The sequence below is a fragment of the Ovis aries genome, chromosome 14, assembly GCF_016772045.2.
Source record: "Ovis aries strain OAR_USU_Benz2616 breed Rambouillet chromosome 14, ARS-UI_Ramb_v3.0, whole genome shotgun sequence".
NCBI classification, from domain to species: domain Eukaryota; kingdom Metazoa; phylum Chordata; class Mammalia; order Artiodactyla; family Bovidae; genus Ovis; species Ovis aries.
In genome coordinates, this window is record NC_056067.1 from 65,727,248 (window position 1) to 65,750,553 (window position 23,306).

Here is a 23,306-nt window from a genome sequence, read left to right on the forward strand (position 1 = left end):
TTGGTGATGCTATCTAACCATCTCATCCTCTGCACCCCCCATTCTCCTCTTGCCTTCAGTCTTTCCCAGCATGAGGGTCTTTTCCAGTGAGTCAGCTGTTTGCATCAAATGGCCAAAGTATTGGAGCTTCAGCATCAATCCTTCCAGTGAATATTCAGGGTTCATTTCCTTTAGGATTTACTGGTTTGATCGCTTTGCAGTCCAAAGGACTCCCAAGAGTCTTCTGGTTGATCCCAAGTGTATGCTCAAGTAGCCAAGCATCAAGGAGAGGAGAGCTGTCCTTCAGTACTGTGACCTTTGGCAAGAGACTGAGGACCAAGGCCACCTCTTCCTGCAAGTGGGAAACACCAGAGCTCCAGGAACAGCTCTGTCATGTATCGAGGCCTTGCTGTCACACTGAGTTTCCTGGGTGTTGTGTTGCTTTAATAACCGAGGAAATAAGGTAACTGGGTACAGAGTGTCACAGGTTCAGGCTTCCTTTACCAGAAGGTTGAGTAAGCATCCAGCAGTTGTTGCTCACACGCCATGTCGTGACGTTGAAACAAACAACACTTTGTACCAGAAGACCCTGGGTAGCTTATTGCCATCATGGGCCCAGAGACTACAGAGCATAGGAGGTGTGTGTAGAGCTTCGACCAAGGAGTCTCCAGGAGGCACCAAAATAAGTGCCTATTAGGAACTTTCCTCACGGTCCAGTGGTTAAGACTCCACGTACCCAATGCAGGGAGCACAGGTTTGATCCCTGATCGAAGGAACGAAGATCCTGCATGCTGTGTGGCACAGCCAAAAAAAAGTATCTGTTGAATGGTTGGCCATCTGAATGACTAGGACTTTTCTCTCATAAAGGCCCCAAAAGGGATGATTTTTGAGTGACGACATAAATAAGCCTTAGTCATCAATGCAGAATACATTGCCTCTAAAAGTCAGAAAGATCCAATAGGTCTGGCCCCTCTGAGACTGGTGGGAGCTGACAAAATCAGAAGTTGCCCTTTAACCACATCAGCAATAGAGTAGCCCGTACAAACACTGGATGGAGCTAAGAAGTTTACTGTGCTGGCAAGACGCTGAAATGTGTGGGGCCGTAGCCCATCTGTTGTCTGTAAGCACAACAATGAATGTGTGTCTTGCACAAGTGTCTTGCAAATCCCCTCACAAGGGTATGTCATCAATGAAGCTCCACACTTGGGTGCCTGAGCACAGATGGGTCCAATAAAGTTCTTGTCCAGTGAGGTTGTATGTGATACCTGAACATTTGAGGTATCCCATGGGCAACTAAGTAAAGGTGTATTGTATTGAGTTCCTATGTAGGTGAAGGAGAGCCTCTTGAAATAGGTATATGAAGATTGAATAGCACGTTCATTTCAATTATGAGTGAGCTATAGGGATCTCAGTGGATGGAACCAGGGAGATGCTGGTCACCAGGCTAAGTCACCATGAGATGCTGTTCCTCCTAGGACACTTAGTATCTATCTATGATAGTGTCTCAGATGTAAACAAAATTGGTTACTTCTCACTTCAAGTTAATGAACATGATGTGTATATTAAACATATATTTTGAAAAAACATTCCATCTTGGCTGTCTTGGGTCCTGTTGTGGCACACGGGATCTTCCTTGGGGCATTCAGGCTCCAGAGCACGTGTGGGCTCTAGTTCGCAGCACTATAGTTGAGGTGGGTGGGGGCGTAGTTGCACCAGGGCATGTAGGATCTTAGTTCCCCTCCCATGAATCGAACCTACATCCTCCACACTGAAGGCAGATTCTAACCATGGGCCACCAGGAAAGTCCCCACATATCTTTTTGATACGTCTTCAAAATTATTTCTGGCCTTTCTGTTTTCTCATTTAATTAATTAAATTATTACTGTTTTGCTGACTACTTTAGTTATTTCCTGTTTATGTACATACATGTGAAAGTGTTAAGTCACTCAGTTGTGTCCAACTCTTTGTGACCCCATGGACTATAGCCTGCCAGTCTCCTCTATCCATGGAATTCTCCAGGCAAGAATAGATATGAGGATAAATTTAACACAGTTTCCAACCCACTTGTATAAATCTGGAAGGAAACACATTTATGGCTGTAGATCCTTCCAGAAACATTCAGATTCACTTAATTACATACGTCTTTTCGTTTACATGTCTTTTCTTTTACATACGTCTTTTCTCACTCCATCTATCTGACCTCCTGGCTGTTTGATTCATTCCCATAGTGCTGTTTTAGCCCCTGCCAGATGCCTGCAAAAATTGGTGGTTCAGTGATTAAGATTCCAAGCTCCCAAAGCAGCGATCACTGTGTGGTCGGGAAAAAAAGTCTAACCCTGGAACTGTGACTAATGGGCAGCTATTTTCTTCCCAAAACTTTAGTGCTATGGACATGTTGTTATAAAATGTATGAAATATGGAGCCTGAAATGTCACAGAAAACAGTCCTAGTTTAAATGTACTGGATAACTACAAATTATAAAATTTGCTCCTCTTAAATACAGATGATAATACTGAGAATGCTCAGTTCAGTTCAGTTCAGTTCAGTCGCTCAGTCATCTCCAACTCTTTGCGACCCCATGAATCGCAGCACGCCAGGCCTACCTGTCCATCACCATCTCCCGGAGTTCACTCAGACTCACATCCATCGAGTCCGTGATGCCATCCAGCCATCTCATCTGTCGTCCCCTTCTCCTGCCCCCAATCCCTTCCAGCATCAAAGTCTTTTCCAATGAATCAACTCTTCACATGAGGTGGCCAAAGTACTGGAGTTTCAGCTTTAGCATCCTTCCTTCCAAAGAAATCCCAGGGCTGATCTCCTTCAGAATGGACTGGTTGGATCTCCTTGCAGTCCAAGGGACTCTCAAGAGTCTTCTCCAACACCACAGTTCAAAAGCATCAATTCTTCGGCACTCAGCCCTCTTCACAGTCCAACTCTCACATCCATACACGACCACAGGAAAAACCATACCCTTGACTAGACAGACCTTAGTCAGCAAAGTAATGTCTCTCTCTTGAATATGCTATCTAGGTTGGTCATAACTTTTCTTCCAAGGAGTAAGCGTCTTTTAATTTCACTGAGAATGCTAGAGCATAACAAACTGTACATATGCTCCTTTGTTTTCAAATTTATTGAAATTACCAAACACAGAGCTCTAATCATTATAAATTATGATTTACTCATGAATTTTCTGTCAACAAAGAACAAAGACACAAACTTCCAGAGCATTCACACTGAAGAGTATAGTTTTGACTCCAAAATAAACTGCTGGAAACTGCATCTCAATTTTTTAAAATTAATTAATTTTATTTGGCAGTGCTTGGTCTTAGTTGTGGCATATGGGATCTCGTTCCCTGTTCAGGGATTGAACCTGGGTCCTCTACATTGGAAGCATGGCATCCCAGCCCCTGGACCACCAGGGAAATCCCTGCATCTCAATTTTTAATTAATGTGCATTCTTTTGATCCTTTCTGAGGAAAACATCTTCAAAGTTCAGTTGTTGTCCCCCCCGCCCCCCCGCCTCAAGAATTGCCTTTATTTTAAATATCTTTCTTGGTCTGTTTGTTTTTTAAAGCATTTAAGTATTTAAATTAACTGAGTAAGGGCATTATAGATTATCTTTTGTTTCCAATGAAAATAATGATTTTGGGGGTAAAAGTATGTATTAAAACATAAAAATGTACATCCTAAATACATGCACTCTGTGTTCAGTCAGGTATACCTTATGTGTGTGTTCAGTTGTATCCAACTCTTTACAAGCCCCTGGATGGTAGCCTGCCAGACTCCTCTGTCCAAGGGATTTTTCAGGCAAGAATACTGGAGTAGGTTGCCATTTCCTCCATCCAGGGGTTACACCTTACACAAATGTTCAGAACTTGTCACTTCATAATAATTTTACTATTTTTTTTTGGGAGGGACGGTTAAAATATTTTAGTTGAAGGATAATTGCTTTACGGTGTTGTGTTAGATTCTGCTGTTACCAAGTTTCATTATCATTTGTATCATTTGTTGCTACTGGATCAGTATGATTGAGTTGGAATGATGTACCTCTATCAACTTTTCCCAACTCTATGTTCAGTGACACCATGTTGTTAGTTTGAAATTGGCCATGCTAAGAATATTTGTATTCAAAAAACTGGAAAACACTACAAACCTGGACTTCGTTATATTATTGAAAGTCTAGACTTAAAAATATGTGGATAGTGCAGATTAAATTTAAACTACATGGTATATGTGGTAATTACATTGTATATAGCACACACAAAAATTGAGGATAAAAAGGAGCTTTTTATTTGTTAATGAAAAGAAAAGTAGGTGAAAGATATGAACAGATATTTTACCAAGAAGACATACAGATGGCAAATAAACCATGTGGAAAAAGAAAGATCAACATTATTATTCCTTAGGGAGATGTAATTAAAATGACTACTTCCTTAAATTCAAAATTTAAGGAAATCCAAAAGATTGACCATACCAAGTATTGGCCAGAAGTTGGAAGCATTTTACATGCTCCTGATGGGTATGTAAAAACAATCTATAAATGTAGATCATAGTTTGTCAGTTTCATAAGTTAAACATTCACCTATTCTATGACTCAGGCTTTATACTTTGAATTACTAACACAGTGTAAGTGAAAATCCATCCATCCATACAGAATTACATATAAACGTTCTAGCACCTTTAATTACAATAACCCACAGTAGAAATAACCCAAGTGACCATAACCAGATGAATGGATGAACAAACAATGTAACTATAGAAATGCTACTATTCAGCAATAAAGAATGTACTACTTATATATTATCACTTAAGAATCTCAAAATATTTAGATTCTGCACTTCAAATAGACACACTATATCATATGTCAACTACATCTGAATAAGAATTTACAAAATGACGCAAAAGAAAAATCTAGGTCTGTGACACTTTCTAGGAAATCAGATCTTGAGAAATCCCTAGTGGTCCAGTGGCTAAGAATTGGCACTTTCACTGCCATGGCTCAGGGTTCAGTCACTGGTGAGGGAACTATGATCCTGGAAGCCTCAAAGAACAACCAAAACCAAAATGAAAACTCCTCGTGTCTCACAATCCTATATTGCCTTTCTTTTCTGATGACCTTGGAGAAGCACCCTTGTCTTAGTGGCAGCAAATACTGATGAGAATAGATGTCTTCCCACCTGAGTTAACAGGAATGCTGGCTGATCACAGAGCGGCACTGTGGATGAAGGGATCTTTCTGTTTGTTTCTCTGCCTCTGTGGCAATGGCCTTTGGCTGAACATTCCAGATGTTCAGGCATCTGTGCACACTGATACTGCATAGTCACAGTCACTGGAGCATCTGGTGATGCAATGTTAGGACACACTCCACCTACTTCACTACAATCTCCACTCCAGGGTTACTTGACGAACATGGTTTCCTCCAGCCCCGTAGACTTACAGTGGAACTATCTAGTGAATTCTAGGGATCAGGACATGTGGTTCTTTTATAGGTTAACTGCTGAGCATTATGTGATCATTCACTGTGAATAACAATTCATGTTTCCAGAAGCACTGGAGGTTGTCACAACTTCATGGCTCCTCAGATGTTTTCTGAGCCCACAAAAAAACCCTGATACACAGTCCACAAATCAGGACCCCAAAGCCTTGCAGTCTTTCTGAGGAGACCTTGAGCAACAATGTATTTACATTAGGCCAACCGCACAAAGAGAGCTACATTCTTCAATCATACTGATGTGAGGCACACAAGGCGCAGGACCCCCCCATGAAAGTTGTGCCATCATTAATGCTGGTAGAGGCCAATTTTATTCTGATCACCTCATATAAAGTGAATAGAAGGCCCAGACCAAAGAGAGCTGAAACATTAATGCCTTTATCATTGCAAAATGCAAAGGAATACAAGGCATGCAGTTCTCAGCTTGGTGACTTGGAGGCTGGGAAAATCAGAAGTGTCACCAGAAACTAACATGTCCCTGAAAATGCAGTCCCTGATGGCAAGCCACCAACAACTGAAACTGGGTCCAGTGGGCCCAAATTGAGTGAGGTTCGTGCCCTAGTTTCGAAATGAGAGAGGAATGAGGACGCCATAAGAGCTAAGACTACTCCTTACTTCCCTCCACAGAAAGGGATGGGACCGAAGCCAGCTTCCCTGAGCATGCTGGGAGGTAATTTCCACACTGTGAACCTGCCAGGTGATAGAAAGGAAACTGGCAGTGACATAAAGCTGGAAAGGGCCTGGCAGGTAATTGAGCCACAAGGGAAGCCCCTAATAAAGTAAAGCACAGCTTCTTAAATATTCCTACATACCTGGAACTTAAGGGGAATCTCCCCAGTGTAGATTTTTAGATGCATTAGATGGCTCAGTCACAACTTCTCCAGTGTAAATATACTAGAAGGAAACTGTGCATCCCAGCGTATCTAAGGCCTTTCACTGGTGTGACATCTCTGGGGTTGAATGAGGTCATATTTCTAGCTGAGAAGTTCTTTTCCAACATTCACTGCACTCAGGACCTTTTTCGAATGTGAACTCTCTGGTGCTGAATGAGGCTGGAACTTTGGCTAAACGATTTTCCACATTCCCCACACTCATAAGGCCTTTCTCCAGTGTGAACTCTCAGGTGTTTAACAAGGTTAGATTTACAGCTAAATGATTTCCCACATTCACTGCACTCAACAGGCCTTTCTCCAGTGTGAACCCTCCAGTGATTCTTGAGGTTGGAGCTATGGCTAAATGATTTTCCGCAGTCCCCACACTCATAAGGCCTTTCTCCTGTGTGGACTTTCCGATGTGAGCTAAAGCTGGAGCTTTGCTTAAAGGATTTCCCGCATTTACTGCACTCATAAGGCCTCTCTCCAGTATGAAGTCTTCTGTGGTGAATGAGGCTAGAGCTTCGGCTAAAGGATTTTCCACATTCACTGCACTGATGAGGCCGTTCTCCAGTGTGAACTCTCCGGTGGTAAATGAGGCTAAAGTTTTGGCTAAAAGATTTCCCACATTCACTGCACTCATAAGGCCTTTCTCCAGTGTGAACTCTCTGATGCTGAATGAGATTAGATCTTTGACTAAAAGACTTCCCACATTCCCTGCACTCATAAGGTTTTTCTCCTGTGTGAACTTTCCTATGGCTGTTGAGGCTATAGCTTTGGCTAAACGATTTCCCACATTCGCTGCATTCATAAGGTCTTTCTCCACTGTGAACTCTCTGGTGTATAATGAAGCTGGAGAGGTAGGTAAACAATTTTCCACATTCACGGCATTCATAAGGCCTTTCTCCAGTGTGGACTTTCTGGTGCTGAATGAGGTTACATCTTCGAGTACAGGCTTTTCCACATTTGCTGCACTCATAAAGCCCTTCTCTAATGAGGACTCGTTGGTCCTCAACAAGTGTATCTGTGCAGTGGAAGGCTTTGTTGCCTTCTTCCCAGTTCTCATGCCTTTTTCCATTGTGAGAGACGGCTTCACACTCATTACTATTGTTTGGCTTCTCCTCAGTGTGAATGACCTGTTGATGGAAAAATCCCACATTGACAAAGAAGTCGTTCCCAGTCTCCCCATAGACAGTGGGTTTCCCTGACACATGGGTTGTGCAGCTGTTTATAATCAAGGCTGTGTCCACAGCACTTCTGATGGGTATCTCTCCAATGTGTTGCCCCTGGTATTGCTGAAGGTTAGCAGAGATATAGAATCGATTTCCACATGTGTATGGTTTCTGCCCTAGATGTGTTTCCTGGTGCTCAGGAAAGTGCAAAATATCTCTCAAGACTGTGCCACACATCTCAAAGGGGTCGCCCTTCTGGGGAGACGAATCTGCCTTGAGAGTCCTGATCTGTGACACTCCTATACAAATGCTTTGTTCAGAAGGTGCTTCCTTATCTTCTACTCCGTGCCAACAGCCTGAAATCAAAGAAGTGATGGTGAAGTACATGTTAACCTTATTGAGAAGAGGCAAAACCATCACAAATGTAACTCAACACACCAAAGGATCAGTTCATGAAATTGCTTTCAGGAAATCTCATCTTGAGGAAGCAACTGCTGTGCACCACTGGGTCCCTAAGTTCACGGAATGGTGCAGGTCTCACTGGGCACAGGACATGAGGAAACGTTTGTGCTGTAACTCATTTTTCTGTCAGCAGCTTTTCTTTTTTTGCAGCCATGCCACTTGGCATGTGGGATGAGAGTTCCCCAAACAGGTATTGAAACAGGGCTCTCTGCAGTAGAAGTCCAGTCCAGTCCCAGAAAAATCTGACTGAAACAAAGGTAACAGTATTTAAGGACTATTAAATACCTGCACCCTTTACAACATGGCAATGTCCGAGTAGGAAACAGTGTGAGGAATGAGTGAGGTAAGCAGTGTGGAGAAGTGGAGAGTAGCTCTCAGCTGGAATCAGAGTAGAAATGACTAATAGAAATGACAAGTCAGCAGTGTCAAGAATTGAGAAGGGAAAGGAGTGAGGCGTGGCTCCTGGCAATGGCACCAATACAGAAATAAAACAGGATAGGTTCCTGGTATGATTTCAACCAACACCTGAAGTCATGTCCTCTGTCAACTTTCATTCATCTGGGTCAGGTCTGCTCTGAGCCCATCTTGTTGGAGAATGGAGTCATGTCCATCCTATGAAGCTCAGAGGACTTTTTCTGTGCCCCACCTGAAGATCTGCATGTACCCAAGAGAACCAAAATCATAAGGGAATGACAGGACAAGTCAGTAGCCAAAACAGGCCCAGACAACTCAGCACACAGGAGACCACCAGAAGCCTATTAAATATTACAAAAAAAAATTCCTAAGGCCGTAGCTGAAGGGAAGATAGCACAGTAGTAAGAACCAGGAATCTGACTTCCCTTCTGGACGACTACACCAGGAGAATAAGTCTAATGCAACTCTTCCGCCGTGCTCAACTGCTTTAATTGTGTCCCTTTCAGCTCTTATCATGGTCATAGTAGTCATCCTTCCACTCCCTACCTCTGAGCCCTTGGGGTGGGGACCTTGTACATGTTCCAAGAATAGCTTCTAGGAGTCAGGATGGGCAATAAGGAGTCTGTCCTCCAAATGTCAGAAATACTCCAAAATCAGAAACAAGAAAATGATGCCAGCTTCTACCACTAGTATTCATTGTAGTATTGGAAGTTCTACACGGAGCCTTAAGAAAAAAGACAAAAGGGATCCATAGCTCACGAAATTGTGAAGATTGCACCACAAAACTTCTAGAATAAATGAATGCAGCAAATGAAGAGGATACAAATTAAATATCTGTGGGAATTCCGTGGTGGTCCAGTGGTCAAGGCATGGGTTCATGCTGGGGTTGGGGAACTAAGATTTTGAAGGCAGCAGTGTGGCCAAAAAAGAGAAACTGGTAAATGTTTTTTGTATACATGTTTCAAGTGAAATAAAGCAAAAAGAACCTTAACTAAGGGTCTGTCAATAACGTTTGTATAAGCAGTGACTATGTAAGTGCCTACGCTTCCAGCACAGTCAGAAACAAATGTGAGCTATAGGAAAGAAGGGTGCTATGCTAGGGTGCTATGGTGCTAGAGACCAGTGAGGCAGAGGGCAAGGCATGGGGGTCCATTAGGCTGACAAAACAACAGTGATACCAAACTCTTCCCTAGGAGGCTTTGGGGCAGTAGGTGCTGTGCTGACACAGATGAGAAGGAGGCGAGCACTCAGCCCAGCCCTTGTAAACACAGCACAAATCCAGGCAACTAGAGACACACCTACCCCTGGAGAAAAGAGAAGCACAGAGCTTGGCCCAGGGCACAGGGGCACATAGAAGAGCTTACCCAGTGAGGATGTAAGTGCAAAGTTCTCCAGCATCACATCGTGGTACAGGCATCTCTGAGCCTCATCAAGGAGAGCCCATTCCTCCCAGGAGAAGTACACAGCCACATCCTCAAAGGTCACACTGCCCTGTCAGGATACAGACAGATGAGACCATCAACTGCCTCACTCTTGAAGACCCACAATCCACCTCCTCGCACATCTACCCCATCTCCATCTTCCTCCTAAGAGCTCAGAAGAGATTCCCGACCTTGGTGCCATAGCTGTCTGCTCTCTCCTCACTCTCCCACTAACCGCTCTGTTCACGCTGCTGTCTACTCTGCAACCAGTGGAGCCTGTAAAGACCCAGAAGCAATCACCTCCCTCACTTGATCCACACCTCCCACTGCCTCCAGAATAGATGCCCGACTTCACAGACAGTCATTCCAGGTCTGACTGCTGCTCCCCACAGCCAGTCTATTCTCGCCAGGAAGGAAGGAGACCTGCAATTCCCTGAACCAACTTAGTCTCACCTCCAAGCACTTCCTGTTTTTGTGACAAGCTTCCCCATCTCTTTCTATTGGTGGCCTGAAATGGGAACCCTTTCATATAATGTTTAGACTGGACTCAGGACTGAGCTAGGATTCTCCAAGGTCCGCACAACCAAGGGTTGGGAAAATGCCAGGTGACACATTTCATAACAACCCAAATTTGGAGAAAATTAGAAGGCTTCCCTGGTGGCTCAGATGGTAAAGAATCTGCCTCTGATGCAGGAGACTTGGGTTCGATTCCCAGGTCAGGAAGATCCCCTGGAGAAGAGAATGGCATCCACTCCAGTATTCTTGCCTAGAGAATTCCATGGACAGAGGAGCCTGGCAGGCTATAGTCCATGGGTTTGCAAACACGACTGAGTGACTAACACAGGGTTGCAACTAGTGAGGGTAATCTCCAGTTACCCGATTAGATTCCAAAAGCACCTCTGCAGCCATGGAAACCTACAGGAAGTGGTAGGTCTTAGAGGGATGTGATCCTGGCAATTTTCCAGGGACTGAGACCTTCCCTGCACACCTGGGGGCATCTGAACCAGGTTCCACGAGTGTCTAACCTCTATTCACTCTCAGCAATTGTGCGTCCTTGGGAAAAAAACCCAAACTCCATCTGCTTCAGTGCCCTCAGCATCCCTACAATTAGTTCTTTCATTGAACAGACTTTGGTGATTTTGCAAACCTAACTTATGTCACTTTTCTTTGCCTTACAATTTTCCATGGCTCTAAATTTGCTGTATGACTCAGGAAACTCAAACAGGGGTTCCATATCAACCTGGAGAGGTTGGATGGGGAGGAGGTTCAAAGGGGACCGGATATATGTATCAGTTCAATTCAGTTCAGTCGCTCAGTTGTATCCGACTCTTTGCGACCCCATGGACTGCAGCACGCCAGGCTTCCCTGTCCATCACCAACTCCTAGAGTTTACTCAAACTCATGTCCATTGAGTTGGTGATGCCATCCAACCTCTGTCGTCCCCTTCTCCCGCCTTCAATCCTTCCCAGCATCGGGGTCTTTTCAAATGAGTCAGTTCTTCATATCAGGTGTATACCTATGGCTGATTCATGCTGAGGTTTGATAGAAAACAACAAAATTCTGTAAAGTAATTATCCTCCAATTAAAAAAAAAATTTTTTTTTAATTTTCCATGGCTTCAAAGGCCTCAAGAAGGAAGGTACAACTCCTCAGTCTGCCACTGCAGATGGGACAGCATACCCACACTGTTCCCTGCAGCCATCAGATGGACCCCTGCTGCTGCTAAGTCGCTTCAGTCGTGTCCGACTCTGTGCGACCCCATAGACGGCAGCCCACCAGGCTCCCCCGTCACTGGGATTCTCCAGGCAAGAACACTGGAGTGGGTGGCCATTTCCTTCTCCAATGTAGGAAAGTGAAAAGTGAAAGTGAAGTCGCTCAGTCGTATCCGACTCTTAGCGACCCCATGGACTGCAGTCTACCTGACTCCTCCGTCCATGGGATTTTCCAGGCAAGAGTACTGGAGTGGGGTGCCACTGCCCAGTTTCCACGAATTCTCCTGCCTCAGTTGGACCGCCACATCTCTGCGCCTGCGCATCCCTCCGCCCATCACCCTGTGCCAGGCGCCACCGTGCTGTCGGTCAAACAGAAGGCCCCGCCCACCCCCGCATCGCCGTCCTGGATACCCCGGCTCTGAGCTGTGGGCACGTGAGCAGGCGCTCGGGGCTTCAGCGTCTGTCAGGATGAAGCCGAGCAGGGCCGGACTGATCAGCGTTTACCTGAGGAGTGTCCCTCAGTGCCGCCGCCGCCGCCATCGGACTCGGTGGGCGGAGAGGGGCCAGCCGAGCGTCCCGGAAGGACCCGGCACCAGCGTCTCCAGGCCGCCGTGCAGGTAGCGACGTGCCCGACTGTAGGACCGCCTCTGGTCCCTGGGGACAAAGCGTCTTCTCGCGCCTTCTCTGTCACCTCAACCCCGACCCTTCGGCCCTCGAAAACCGCTCAAAGAAGCGCTATGAAAACACAGTAAGTCCCGCCTTCACCCAGTGAGCCCACCCCCCGGAAATGTCGAAATTCTGAATGTTCATTGGGTGGGCTCCGCTGCCACTCAACGCTTAGCGCTCTGGGTAATGGAGTTCGGGCAGGCAAAGGCCTGCAGCCTGAGAGATTCTGCTTGAACCTCCCAGGGTCAGGCAACCCTCTAGGCTGCTCAAAACTGACCTCCCTGTTCTTCCAGGTAGGCTAGAAGCTTCGCTTTCTCTGCAAGGGGCTAAGGACAATTTCTGAGGAATTCGAAGAGCATTTAGAAAGCCTTCAAAGCTATTGATCTCCGAAGTGTTTGGATAATAATTTAGATTCCATGCAGCTGTAGATGCCCTGATAGATGACAGTGATGATACACTATCATACTGTCCCTTAAATGTACTCAGACTGAGGCGTTTAAGTCATTTTTGTGAACTTTAGTGAGTTTTGTCTGGGACTTTAAAGGAAAAAAATCACCTGTACCATAGGAGAAAAGATCACTTCAGTTCAGTTCAATGGCTCAGTCGTGTCCGACTCTGTCCGAGAGTCAAGACAGGAGACAAGATAAAGGAGGCATATTGGGCAGCTCTGACAAAGATGGACGTCGTGGGATCTGGGCCTCGCCTTCCTTTTAGTCAGTGACTGTGCTGAACTCAGAAACATCGTTTTATCCATTAAACATGAAATTATTGTATCTTAAAAAATGCAAATCTTTTGTACACGCACGTTCTTTTTTTAATATACAGTTGTCAGTTTCTCATGAAATATCACCTTTGCTATTGTTTATTAAGGAGTACTACTGTCTGTACATCTATAAAATAGAAACTTGTTGAAAAACAAAATTTAACTGAGTATGTGTTACAAATCTAAATGATTTGGACTTCCCTGGTGGTGCAATGGTCAAGAATCCACCTCCCAGGGCAGGGGACATGGGTTCCATTGCTGGTCTGATAAGATTCCACGTGCTGGGGGCAGCTGAGCCCCTGTACAGTAGCTACTGAAGACTTCCAACCTAGGGCCTGTGCACCACAACAAAAGAAGCCACTACAATAAACAGCCCTCACCCCACAACTAGAGTGTTACACCACCCCCCATCCCCCTGCTGCCCTGCAGCAACTAAACTAAAGAAAGCCTAGGCACAGCAAGGAAGAACCAGTGGACCCAAAAATAAATAAATAAAATTTCTAAATGGCTTTATTGAATGATTCATGAATCTGACAGTGTCAGTCAAGCAAGTTCAGAGAAGCTCCAAAGTGCCACAGAAACAGAAAGGTTTCTTTAAGGCAGCACAAAGACATCATAAAACTTGTGGACATGGGGAGAGGGGAGGAGATGGTGAGACGGACGAAATGAATAACAAGGAAACTTACATTCAGTTCAGTTCAGTCGTTCAGTCGTGTCCGACTCTTTGCGACCCCATGAATCGCAGTATACCACGCCTCCCTTTCCATCACCAACTCCCGGAGTTTACCCAAACTAATGTGCATTGAGACAGTGATGCCATTCAGCCATCTCATCCTCTGTCGTCCCCTTCTCCTCCTGCCCCCAATCCCTCCCAGCATCAGAGACTTTCCCAGTGAGTCACCTCTTCACATGAGGTGACCAAAGTATTGAAGTTTCAGCTTCAGCATCAGTCCTTCCAATGAACACCCAGGACTGATCTCCTTTAGGATGGACTGATTGGATCTCCTTGCTGTCCAAGGGACTCTCAAGAGTCTTCTCCAACACCACAGTTCAAAAGCATCAATTCTTCGGTGCTCAGCTTTCTTCACAGCCCAACTTTCACATCCATACATGACCACTGGGAAAACCATAGCCTTGACTAGATAGACCCTGGTTGGCAAAGTAATGTCTCTGCTTTTCAATATGTTATCTAGGTTGGTCATAACTTTCCTTCCAAGGAGTAAGCATCTTTTAATTTCGTGGCTGCAGTCACCATCTGCAGTGATTTTGGAGCCCCCATAAATAAAGTCTGACACTGTTTCCACTGTTTCCCCATCTATTTCCCATGAAGTGATGGGACCAGATGCCATGATTTTCATTTTCTGAATGTTGAGCTTTAAGCCAACTTTTTCCACTCTCCTCTTTCACTTGCATCAAGAGGCTTTTTAGTTCCTCTTCACTTTCTGCCATAAGGGTGGTGTCATCTGCATATCTGAGGTTATTGATATTTCTCCCAGCAATCTTGATTCCAGCTTGTGCTTCTTCCAGCCCAGCGTTTCTCATGATGTATTCTGCATATCAGTTAAATAAGCAGGGTGACAATATACTGCCTTGACGCACTCCTTTTCCTATTTGGAACCAGTCTGTTGTTCCATGTCCAGTTCTAACTGTTTCTTCCTGAGCTGCATACAGGTTTCTTAAGAGGCAAGAGATGGTATTCCCATCTCTCGGAATTTTCCACAGTTTATTGTGATCCACACAGTCAAAGGCTTTGGCATAGTCAATAAAGCAGAAATAGATGTTTTTCTGGAACTCTCTTGCTTTTTCCATGATCCAGCAGATGTTGGCAATTTGATCTCGGTTTCCTCTGCCTTTTCTAAAACTAGCTTAAACATCAAGGAGTTCACGGTTCACGTATTGCTGAAGCCTGGCTTGGAGAATTTTGAGCATTACTTTACTAGCGTGTGAGATGAGTGCAATTGTGCAGTAGTTTGAGCATTCTTTGGCATTGCCTTTGTTTGGGATTGGAATGAAAACTGACCTTTTCTAGTCCAGTGGCCACTGCTGAGTTTTCCAAATTTGCTGGCATATTGAGTGTAGCACTTTCACAACATCATCTTTTAGGATTTGAAATAACTCAACTGGAATGACATCACCTCCACTAGCTTTTTTCATAGTGATGCTTTCTAAGGCCCACTTGACTTCACATTCCAGGATGTCTGGCTCTAGGTGAGTGATTACACCAGCATGATTATCTGGGTCGTGAAGATCTTTTTTGTACAGTTCTTCTGTGTATTCTTGCCACCTCTTCTTATTATCTTCTGCTTCTGTTAGGTCCATACCATTTCTCTCCTTTATCGAACCCATCTTTTCATGAAATGTATTTCTAATTTTCTTGAAGAGATCTCTAGTCTTTCCCATTCTGTTGTTTTCCTCTATTTCTTTGCATTGATCGCTGAAGAAGACTTTCTTATCTCTCCTTGCTATTCTTTGGAATTCTGCATTCAGATGCTTATATGTTTCCTTTTCTCCTTTGCTTTTCGCTTCCCTTTTCACAGCTATTTGTAAGCCCTCCTCAGACAGCCATTTTGCTTTTTTGCACTTCTTTTCCATGATGATGGTCTTGATCCCTGTCTCCTGTACAATGTCATGAACCTCCGTCCATAGTTCATCAAGCACTCTATCAGATCTAGTCCCTTAAAGCTATTTCTCACTTCCACTGTATAATCATAAGGGATTGATTTAGGTCATACTTAAATGGTCTAGTGTTTTTCCCTACTTTCTTCAATTTAAGTATGAATTTGGCAATAAGGAGTTCATGATCTGAGCCACAGTCAGCTCCCTGTCTTGTTTTTGCTGACTGTATAGAGTCAGCTGCAAAGAATATCTGATTTCGGTGTTGACTATCTGGTGATGTTCATGTGTAGCATATGTGAAATAGATAGCCAAGGGGAATTTGCTGTTTGGCTAAGAAACAAAGTGGCTCCATATCTGCCTAGAGGGCTGGGATGAGGAGGGTAATGGGAGGGAAGTTCAAAAGGGATGTTCAAAGGGATTTATGTATACCTAAAAGACTCTGATGCTGGGAGGGATTGGGGGCAGGAAGAGAAGGGTACGACAGAGGATGAGATGGCTGGATGGCATCACTGACTCAATGGACGTGCTGCTGCTACTGCTAAGTCGCTTCAGTCGTGTCCGACTCTGTGTGACCCCATAGACGGCAGCCCACCAGGCTCCCCAGTGCCTGGGATTCTCTAGGCAAGAATACTGGAGTGGGTTGCCATTTCCTTCTCCAATGCATGAAAGTGAAAAGTCAAAGTGAAGTCGCTCAGTCGTGCCCGACTCTTCGCGACTCCATGGACTGCAGCCTACCAGGCTCCTCTGTCCATGGGATTTTCCAGGCAAGAGTACTGGAGTGGGGTGCCATTGAGTCTGAGTGAACTCTGGGAGTTGGTGATGGACAGGGAGGCCTGGCGTGCTGCAATTCATGGGGTCGCAAAGAGTCAGACACGACTGAGCAACTGAGCTGAACTGAACTGATGACTGATTCAGGTTGAGGTTTGACAGAAAGCAACAAGATTCTGTAAAGCAGTTATCCTTCAATAAAAAAATAAATTTAAAAAAAGTCATAAATAGGAAAAGGAATTATTTCAGATGTTATCTCCCTTTGGAGAAAAGTTTTTTTTAGATAGGTTACCACATCTTCCTTTGAGGAATGGAGAAGGTCCACGTGACAGATGATCCCATTGGTACTGACCAGAAAATTCGTTGCTAACACTGTATGATTACATTTCTGGGGAAGGGTGTAACTGCAGTTATGATACAGATCAAGTCTTGGTTTTAACACTGATCACTCTGCTTAGAACCTGTTGTTTCTTGTTTAACCAAGTGAAAAATCTAATTATTGCATCTTGTGGAAAAAAAACAATGTTTATGCAATGGTAACTTTTTAAAAATTCTGTATACACATAGATGCATCTATCTGGGTTTGCCTGTGTGTGTGTGTGTGTATATGTATACACATAATATATATATGTTATGTGTTTGTTTCTTAAAAAGTGATTTGTAATTTGGGTATAGAGTTGTTGTTTGCTCACTTAACAAGAGTTTTTAAATCTACCATTATATCAGCAATTCTAGCAGAATAATTTGCACGGGTAATTATGTAATTCAAAAAGTTAAAAATACAAATTGATAATTGAGCTAACAGAAGAAATGAGCATAGTTATAGCTGGTAAGCTAGATTAGGGAACTTTTTCCCCCCATGCAGAGATCAAGGAAGAACTTAGAGACAGGAGTGTCACTGCTAGTGAACAGAAAGGTGCTGAAAGCAGGGAAACATGATGCTGTTAGCACAGTGATGTCCATCAGCCACTGCTTTGGATTCACAACCAGTGTATCGCAAAGAGTCAAAATGGAAGAGAGACAATAAAGAAGACAAAGGCGCTTACTCGGATCAGGATAGTACCTGAGGCTCTGGCCTCGTGGGAAAATCTGGGTGAGAGTCTGTTGCTTGGCCTGCGTAGGGTAAGGACCATGTACCTACTAGTCCAGCTCATGAAGCCCAAACATACAACATCAATGGAATATAATATAACTGCATGTAAGAAGCTGATAAATCTGTCTGGTGTGAGTGAGGAACAATATCCATAATCGTTTTTACACTTATTGTTTTGCTGTTTTGGGGGCCACCTACTCTAAGAGGAATGCAGATGTATACCAAGAGTATCCAGAAAAGGAAACTACAGAAATCAGTGCACTTTGGAGACTGAATTCCGAAGTCCACCCACAAAGTTGTTCTAGGGCAAAATTTCATGGCCTGGAAGTCACTCAGAAGACAGGGAGTGCTGGGAGAAACCCCTCAGCACCCCTCAGAAACCCCTTTTCTTAATAGAAGAAAAGTTTACATCCACCATCATCAAGTAAATATTTCCATCCAAAAGCTGTCATCGTCTGGGGGACCCCTCTAGAAAAGAAAGCCAAGTTGTTGCCTAAGGCCTGTTGGTTGACCATCTCATCTGTGGGTCTCAACTTGTGTCCAGTCAAAAAGTGAAGTTATAAAGACAGAGGATAGAGGAGTTCCCCAGGATCCCAGCTCCAGTCTGAGTGAGGAAGATAATTTCCATATCCTGCTTGGCGTGTCCTTTACTTTCACATCTGAAATATCTAGGAGATATTGATTTTAACTTGAGACAGAAATAAATGAAGAAATACTAGAAAGAGAAATGAACTCAAATGTGTCGCTTCCTTCTGCTTGGCTGTATCTGCTGCTGAACACAGCACAAGGCTTTATTTTGGGAGCACATTTTCTTACTTGAGTCCCTAAGTTATGTCTGACTCTTTTGGGACCCTGTGGACTGTAGCCCGCCAGGCTCCTCTGTCCATGGGATTTCCCAGGCAAGAATACTGGAGCAGGTACCAGTTCCTTCTCCAGGGGATCTTCGCGACCCAGGGGTTGAACCCGAATCTCCTGTGTCTCCTGAGTTGGCAGACAGAATCTTTACCCCTGAGCCACAATGGAAGCCCTATAATAATGCCCTTATTCAAGTCAGAGTATTTTACTTTAAATGGATTTAAGAGTAAGTGGTTATTATTGAAGGTCTTCTGGTGGACTCCATCCAAGTGTTCATATAAGGGAGTATTTCAATAAACAATGCACCATTCACACGACATTTCTTCCTTCAGCCATGAATTGAATGAAGATCATTTCATCGACGTATAAAGTCACCTTCAGTGTATGTATATATATTTTTGACCAATCCACGTGGCTCTCAGGATCTTCGTTCCCCAACTAGGTATCAAACTCCTACCCCTGTACTGGAAGCACAGAGTCTTAACCACTGGACCAGAGGAAAGTCATCTTTAAAAAATTATATATATATAGTTATTCTAAAAACTCAAAGATAGTAGGAAATATAAGTAGTTTCTCCTGTTCTTCCAGTACAGACCACTTCAGGGTCATCAAATTGAGGAGACAGGAAAAAAAAATTTTAATTCAAAATATTTTTTAATAAGCACCAAATAGGATAGTCCTAAACTTTTCACTGAGAACCTCTTCATTACTGAAAGAATGTCTGAAGCATAATCAGTTAAGTTAGGCTTTTAGTCAAGAAATCTCAAGCTGCCAATCGGCCCAGATGGTAAAGAATCCACCTGCAATGCAGGCATATGGGTTTGATCCCTGGGTTGGGAAGATCCCCTGGAGAAGGGAACGGCTACCCACTCCAGTGTTCTTGCCTGGAGTATTCCATAAGCAGAGGAGCCTGGTGGGCAGCAGTCCATAGGGTCACAAAGAGTCAGACTCAACTGAGCGAATATCACTCACTTATTCACTCAAAGCTGCCAATCAGAGCTTCTGATAACCAAGTTAATGACCTTGAAATGATAATCTGTTATTTTTAACTATAGCATATTTTAAGTTACCCAAATTTTTTTGTTGGTCAAATTCCTCTAATAAGAGTTTTACATTCTCACCTTCCCTATCATTAGCCATAATTAACCAAACCATAAATAACCTAAAAATTGGTAGGTCTTCATAATAGTCTGAACATTTAAAATTGTTCAAAATTTAAGCAGAGAATACTCAGATTTTATATATTTACACTTGTATAACTTATCACCCACTTTTACTTCAGTGACATTTCTTAAGAATCTCCAATTTTCATTTAAAGGAATTTAATAGATATTTATACAAACAAGAATTTATTTTACCTATTTCAGTACTTACCATTACATTACCAATTATGTATCTGAAATAAAGAAGGCATTCAGCATCAGTATTCAGCAGGCAGAGACTGACTCTTCATGAACATTCACACATCAGTCATGAGAACTTTCAGTGTTAAAGCAACTGTAATGCAGTCAAAATTTTCAAATAAAAAATAGATCTCATTTCTGGGCAAGTAAAAATGTTGACCCCAGTAGCCATAAACCTGTGTGGTTTGGATGTGGACTATCAGATATAACAAAAATTATGTCATAGAACTGGATATAAAAGCAAGGTCAAAGACTTAGGAATCCTTTTGAAGACAAATCATAAAATGAACCTAAATTACAGAATGCAGGCCAGTAGACATGGTGAGGGAATTAATAGTTTCCTTAAGCCACAGTGGCTCTAATGGTAAAGAATCTGCCTGCAAAGAAGGAGGGTTCCATCTCTGGGCTGGGAAGATCCCCTGGAGAAGGAAATGGCAACCCACTCCAGTATGCTTGCCTGGGAAATTCCAAGGACACAGAATCCTAGTGGACTATGGTCTATGGGTTCACTGAGAGTTGGATGCAACTTGGTGACTGAATGTGTGTGCACACATACACACATTAAATAGACGTGGGGGGTGGGTAGGAGAGAGGGAAGAAGGGCGAGAGAGGGAAAATGTGCTGCCTGGCAAGATTTAGAAGATTAGAAGGTTCAATGACAACAGCAAGGCATTTAAAAATATAATCAACTGATAAGCCAACTTTATATTTTAATTTTTAAAATTCCTTGATTATTCATTTGCATTGTTGTTTAGTGGCTCAATTTTTTCCACTCTTTGCAACCGCATGGATCATAGTCCATGGGATTCTCCAGGCATGTATCCATGGGGTACTCTGGCATCTCCTGATACCAGAGTGGTTTGTGATTTCTCACAGCAGGATTCCTTTGCATAATCTTTAGCAATATTTGCTTTTATAAATGAATTAAATGCCTGTCGATGAGAGGGCATCCAAATGGAAAAATAATATAAACAGGCTCTGTTGATGAGAGAAAGGCAGAGACTTTATTACTACGGACTTCCTTCAGCTCAATATCCTTTCCCACCATAAGAAATGCATATATGAGCACCTGCCACTCAGACCTCAGGTGCCTGCTTAGTGTCTGGGAGATCACCTTCATCTTACTGCTCTTCACGTGCCGGTGGTGGGAAGCTGTTCAAGTGAAGCTGGTTCAGGGTGTGTGTTCAGGGAAAAGGGGAGAGAGAATTACAAAGAGATGAAACAGGGGCTTCCCTGGTGTTTCAGTGGGTAGGATGCTGAACTTCCACTGCAGCGGGCGTGGATTCAATCCCTGGTCGGGGAGGTAAGATCCCACATGCTGTGGTGAACAGTCGAGAAATTAAAAAATAAAGAGCACTCAGAGATGATAAAACTGGTAGGAGAAAGAGGAGATGTTGTGCATATCCAGGGTTGGAGAACCGGGTTGAAAATCTGTCTCTAGTTCTCTCAGAAAACATCTTGCCTAAATATGTAAGATACAGGTGCGCTGTGACCCCAGAAAACAAAACTATTTTACAGAAAAGAGTATGATCTCAGGGAGACAGCAGTGTGCGGTCCTGAAGAGAGATCTTACTTCCCTGCCCAGGAATTGAACCTGGGTAGCCTGGATGAAAGCCAGACTACCAGGGGCTATAGGCTAGAATCAAGTGTCCCTGGTTCTTCCCCCTCCCCTCACCTCCCCCGCCCCCCCCACCCACCTTTGAAATGAGGAATGTTTCAAGGAGGCAAAATCTATTTAAAAAAAAAAAACAGGAAAAAAATTTATTATTAGAGACACAACATAGTGTGTGGAAGAGCACACAGAGAGCCAGTTTATTTATTTGAGTCAGAAGCAAGGCAGAAATACACAGCCAGGGAGTACAAAGAGGTGATTTAAATCCCTTATATAGGACAGTCCTTCAGGGTCTTTGTGTGTTTTTGCTGTCATGTCCTACTCTTTTCGACCCCATGGACTGTAGACCGCCAAGGGTCTTTGTTTACTTTTGGTCAATCATCTTGTTTCTTTTTTCAGACCTGACCAGTCTTAGGACCACCCCCTCAACATAGTCGCAAAACTTTTTGTAAAGATGGATCCCACTACAGAGACCTGTGGATGCATGTCCTCACTTATGGGGTTCAGCCCCTCCCTTTTTGACCTTTTTTAAGGTGCATTCCTGTGCATATGGAGACAAGGAAGTTTTCCTTGACCTCTGGAAAGGGCATCTTATCTCTTTTGTATTTAATTTTTTTATTTTTAAATTATAAAAATATAGCACATTTACAGGAGATTTGAAAAATACAGAACACGGTTACATATAGTTGCACTATATATTACAATTTTTTAATAGATACATTACTATTTTTAATTTGAGTTTCAATATCAAACTCTCAAAAGTTAGTAGAATGAATATACAGAGAAGTAAAAGGATATAGTAGACCTGAAGAGGACTAGGAACCAATTCAACATAATTAAGATTTACACAGTTTTCACACCACAGTAGGATACAAATTCTATTCAAGTTCCCATAGAGTAAACCAAGAGACACTGGAACATATCCAGGGACATAAAACGAGGAGCAGTGGTCACCTTATCTCTTTATTCCAACAGAGCTCAGCTTCTGCCACTAGCTTTGTCCTTGGAGTGTCTGGGTGAAAACAAGGTGAAGGTGAAGTCGCTCAGTCGTGTCCGACTCTTTGCGACCCCGTGGACTGTAACCTACTAGGCTTCTCCATCCATGGGATTCTCCAGGCAAGAATACTGGAGTGGATTGCCGTTTCCTTCTCCAGGGGATCTTCCCGACCCAGGGATCGAACCCGGGTCTCCCGCATTGGAGGCAGACGCTTTAACCTCTGAGTCACCAGGGAAGCCCCATGGCTTCCATTTTCCTCCACTTGACAAACACCAATATTCTAATGCCAGGCCCCACCTACCTCAGTTATTTCTGGACTTCTTGAGATAAAAGACTTCTGGGCTTTCCTAGTGGCTCAGATGTTAAAGAATCTACCTGCAATGTGGGATCCCTGGGTCAGAGAGATCCCCTGGAGAAGGGAATGGCAAACCATTCCAGTATTCTTGCCTGGATAATTTTATGGATAGTAGAGCCTGGTGGGCTCTAGTCCACGGGGTCACAAAGAGTTGGGCATGCCTGAGCGACTAAGGATTTCACTTTCAAGAATTGTTGCTTATCTAAAAAGTATCTCCTTACCCAGTTGACTGCCAGGACAGTGGGTGCAGGGATGAGCTTGGAGCCTGTTCAGCAGCTGAACCACAAAATAAAGGCTTGGATGCCGTGATTTCATCTCCTTGTTGGGAAGTGATTTTCACTTTACCTGTAATCACAGTCACATTGTCTGCATGGGGAGTGGAAATTATCTGAAATTTTGAATTGTGTGTATCGCTCAACACTATAGAAATCTAATCATAAAGATGGCTCCCCGGTGATGTGGTAAAATAGCTAGGAGAGAAAATAATTGGGAATTCTCAAGAAGGGAGGGGGAAAGGACTAGAGTCAGGTGCACAGCTGACATTGAAACCTCTTAATGAGGGAGTGAAGTTGAGTAGATGACTTTGCTGGATTCATTATCACTTAGAAGGTTTTTTCCTTCAAAGAATGAGCTGTCAAAAATGTAATGATGAGCTG

General features: G+C 43.5%; 1 protein-coding gene and 1 long non-coding RNA gene across 8 annotated transcripts; one reads left to right on the top strand and one right to left on the bottom strand.

The window, feature by feature from the left end:
- Positions 1–4,246: 4,246 nt before the first annotated feature.
- Positions 4,247–12,292, bottom strand: LOC101110440 (zinc finger protein 211-like). 7 transcript variants are annotated; one of them, XM_060399196.1, is made up of 4 exons: positions 12,027–12,292; positions 10,688–10,726; positions 9,755–9,881; positions 4,247–7,870 (listed from the first exon to the last, which is right to left on the bottom strand). In XM_060399196.1, the coding sequence occupies exons 1-4, from the start codon at positions 12,060–12,062 to the stop codon at positions 6,480–6,482; spliced, it is 1,593 nt and encodes a 530-aa protein (XP_060255179.1). In that variant the 5' UTR covers positions 12,063–12,292; the 3' UTR covers positions 4,247–6,479. The 7 variants fall into 7 exon arrangements, with proteins under 7 accessions (XP_060255179.1, XP_004015510.2, XP_060255180.1 ...); XM_004015461.6 differs by lacking the exon at positions 10,688–10,726; XM_060399197.1 differs by lacking the exon at positions 10,688–10,726 and having other exon boundaries at positions 11,730–12,292.
- Positions 11,895–13,460, top strand: LOC105602038 (uncharacterized). The gene is made up of 2 exons (XR_001020627.3): positions 11,895–12,270; positions 12,482–13,460. It is a non-coding gene; the product is annotated as an uncharacterized LOC105602038 (long non-coding RNA).
- Positions 13,461–23,306: the final 9,846 nt, after the last annotated feature.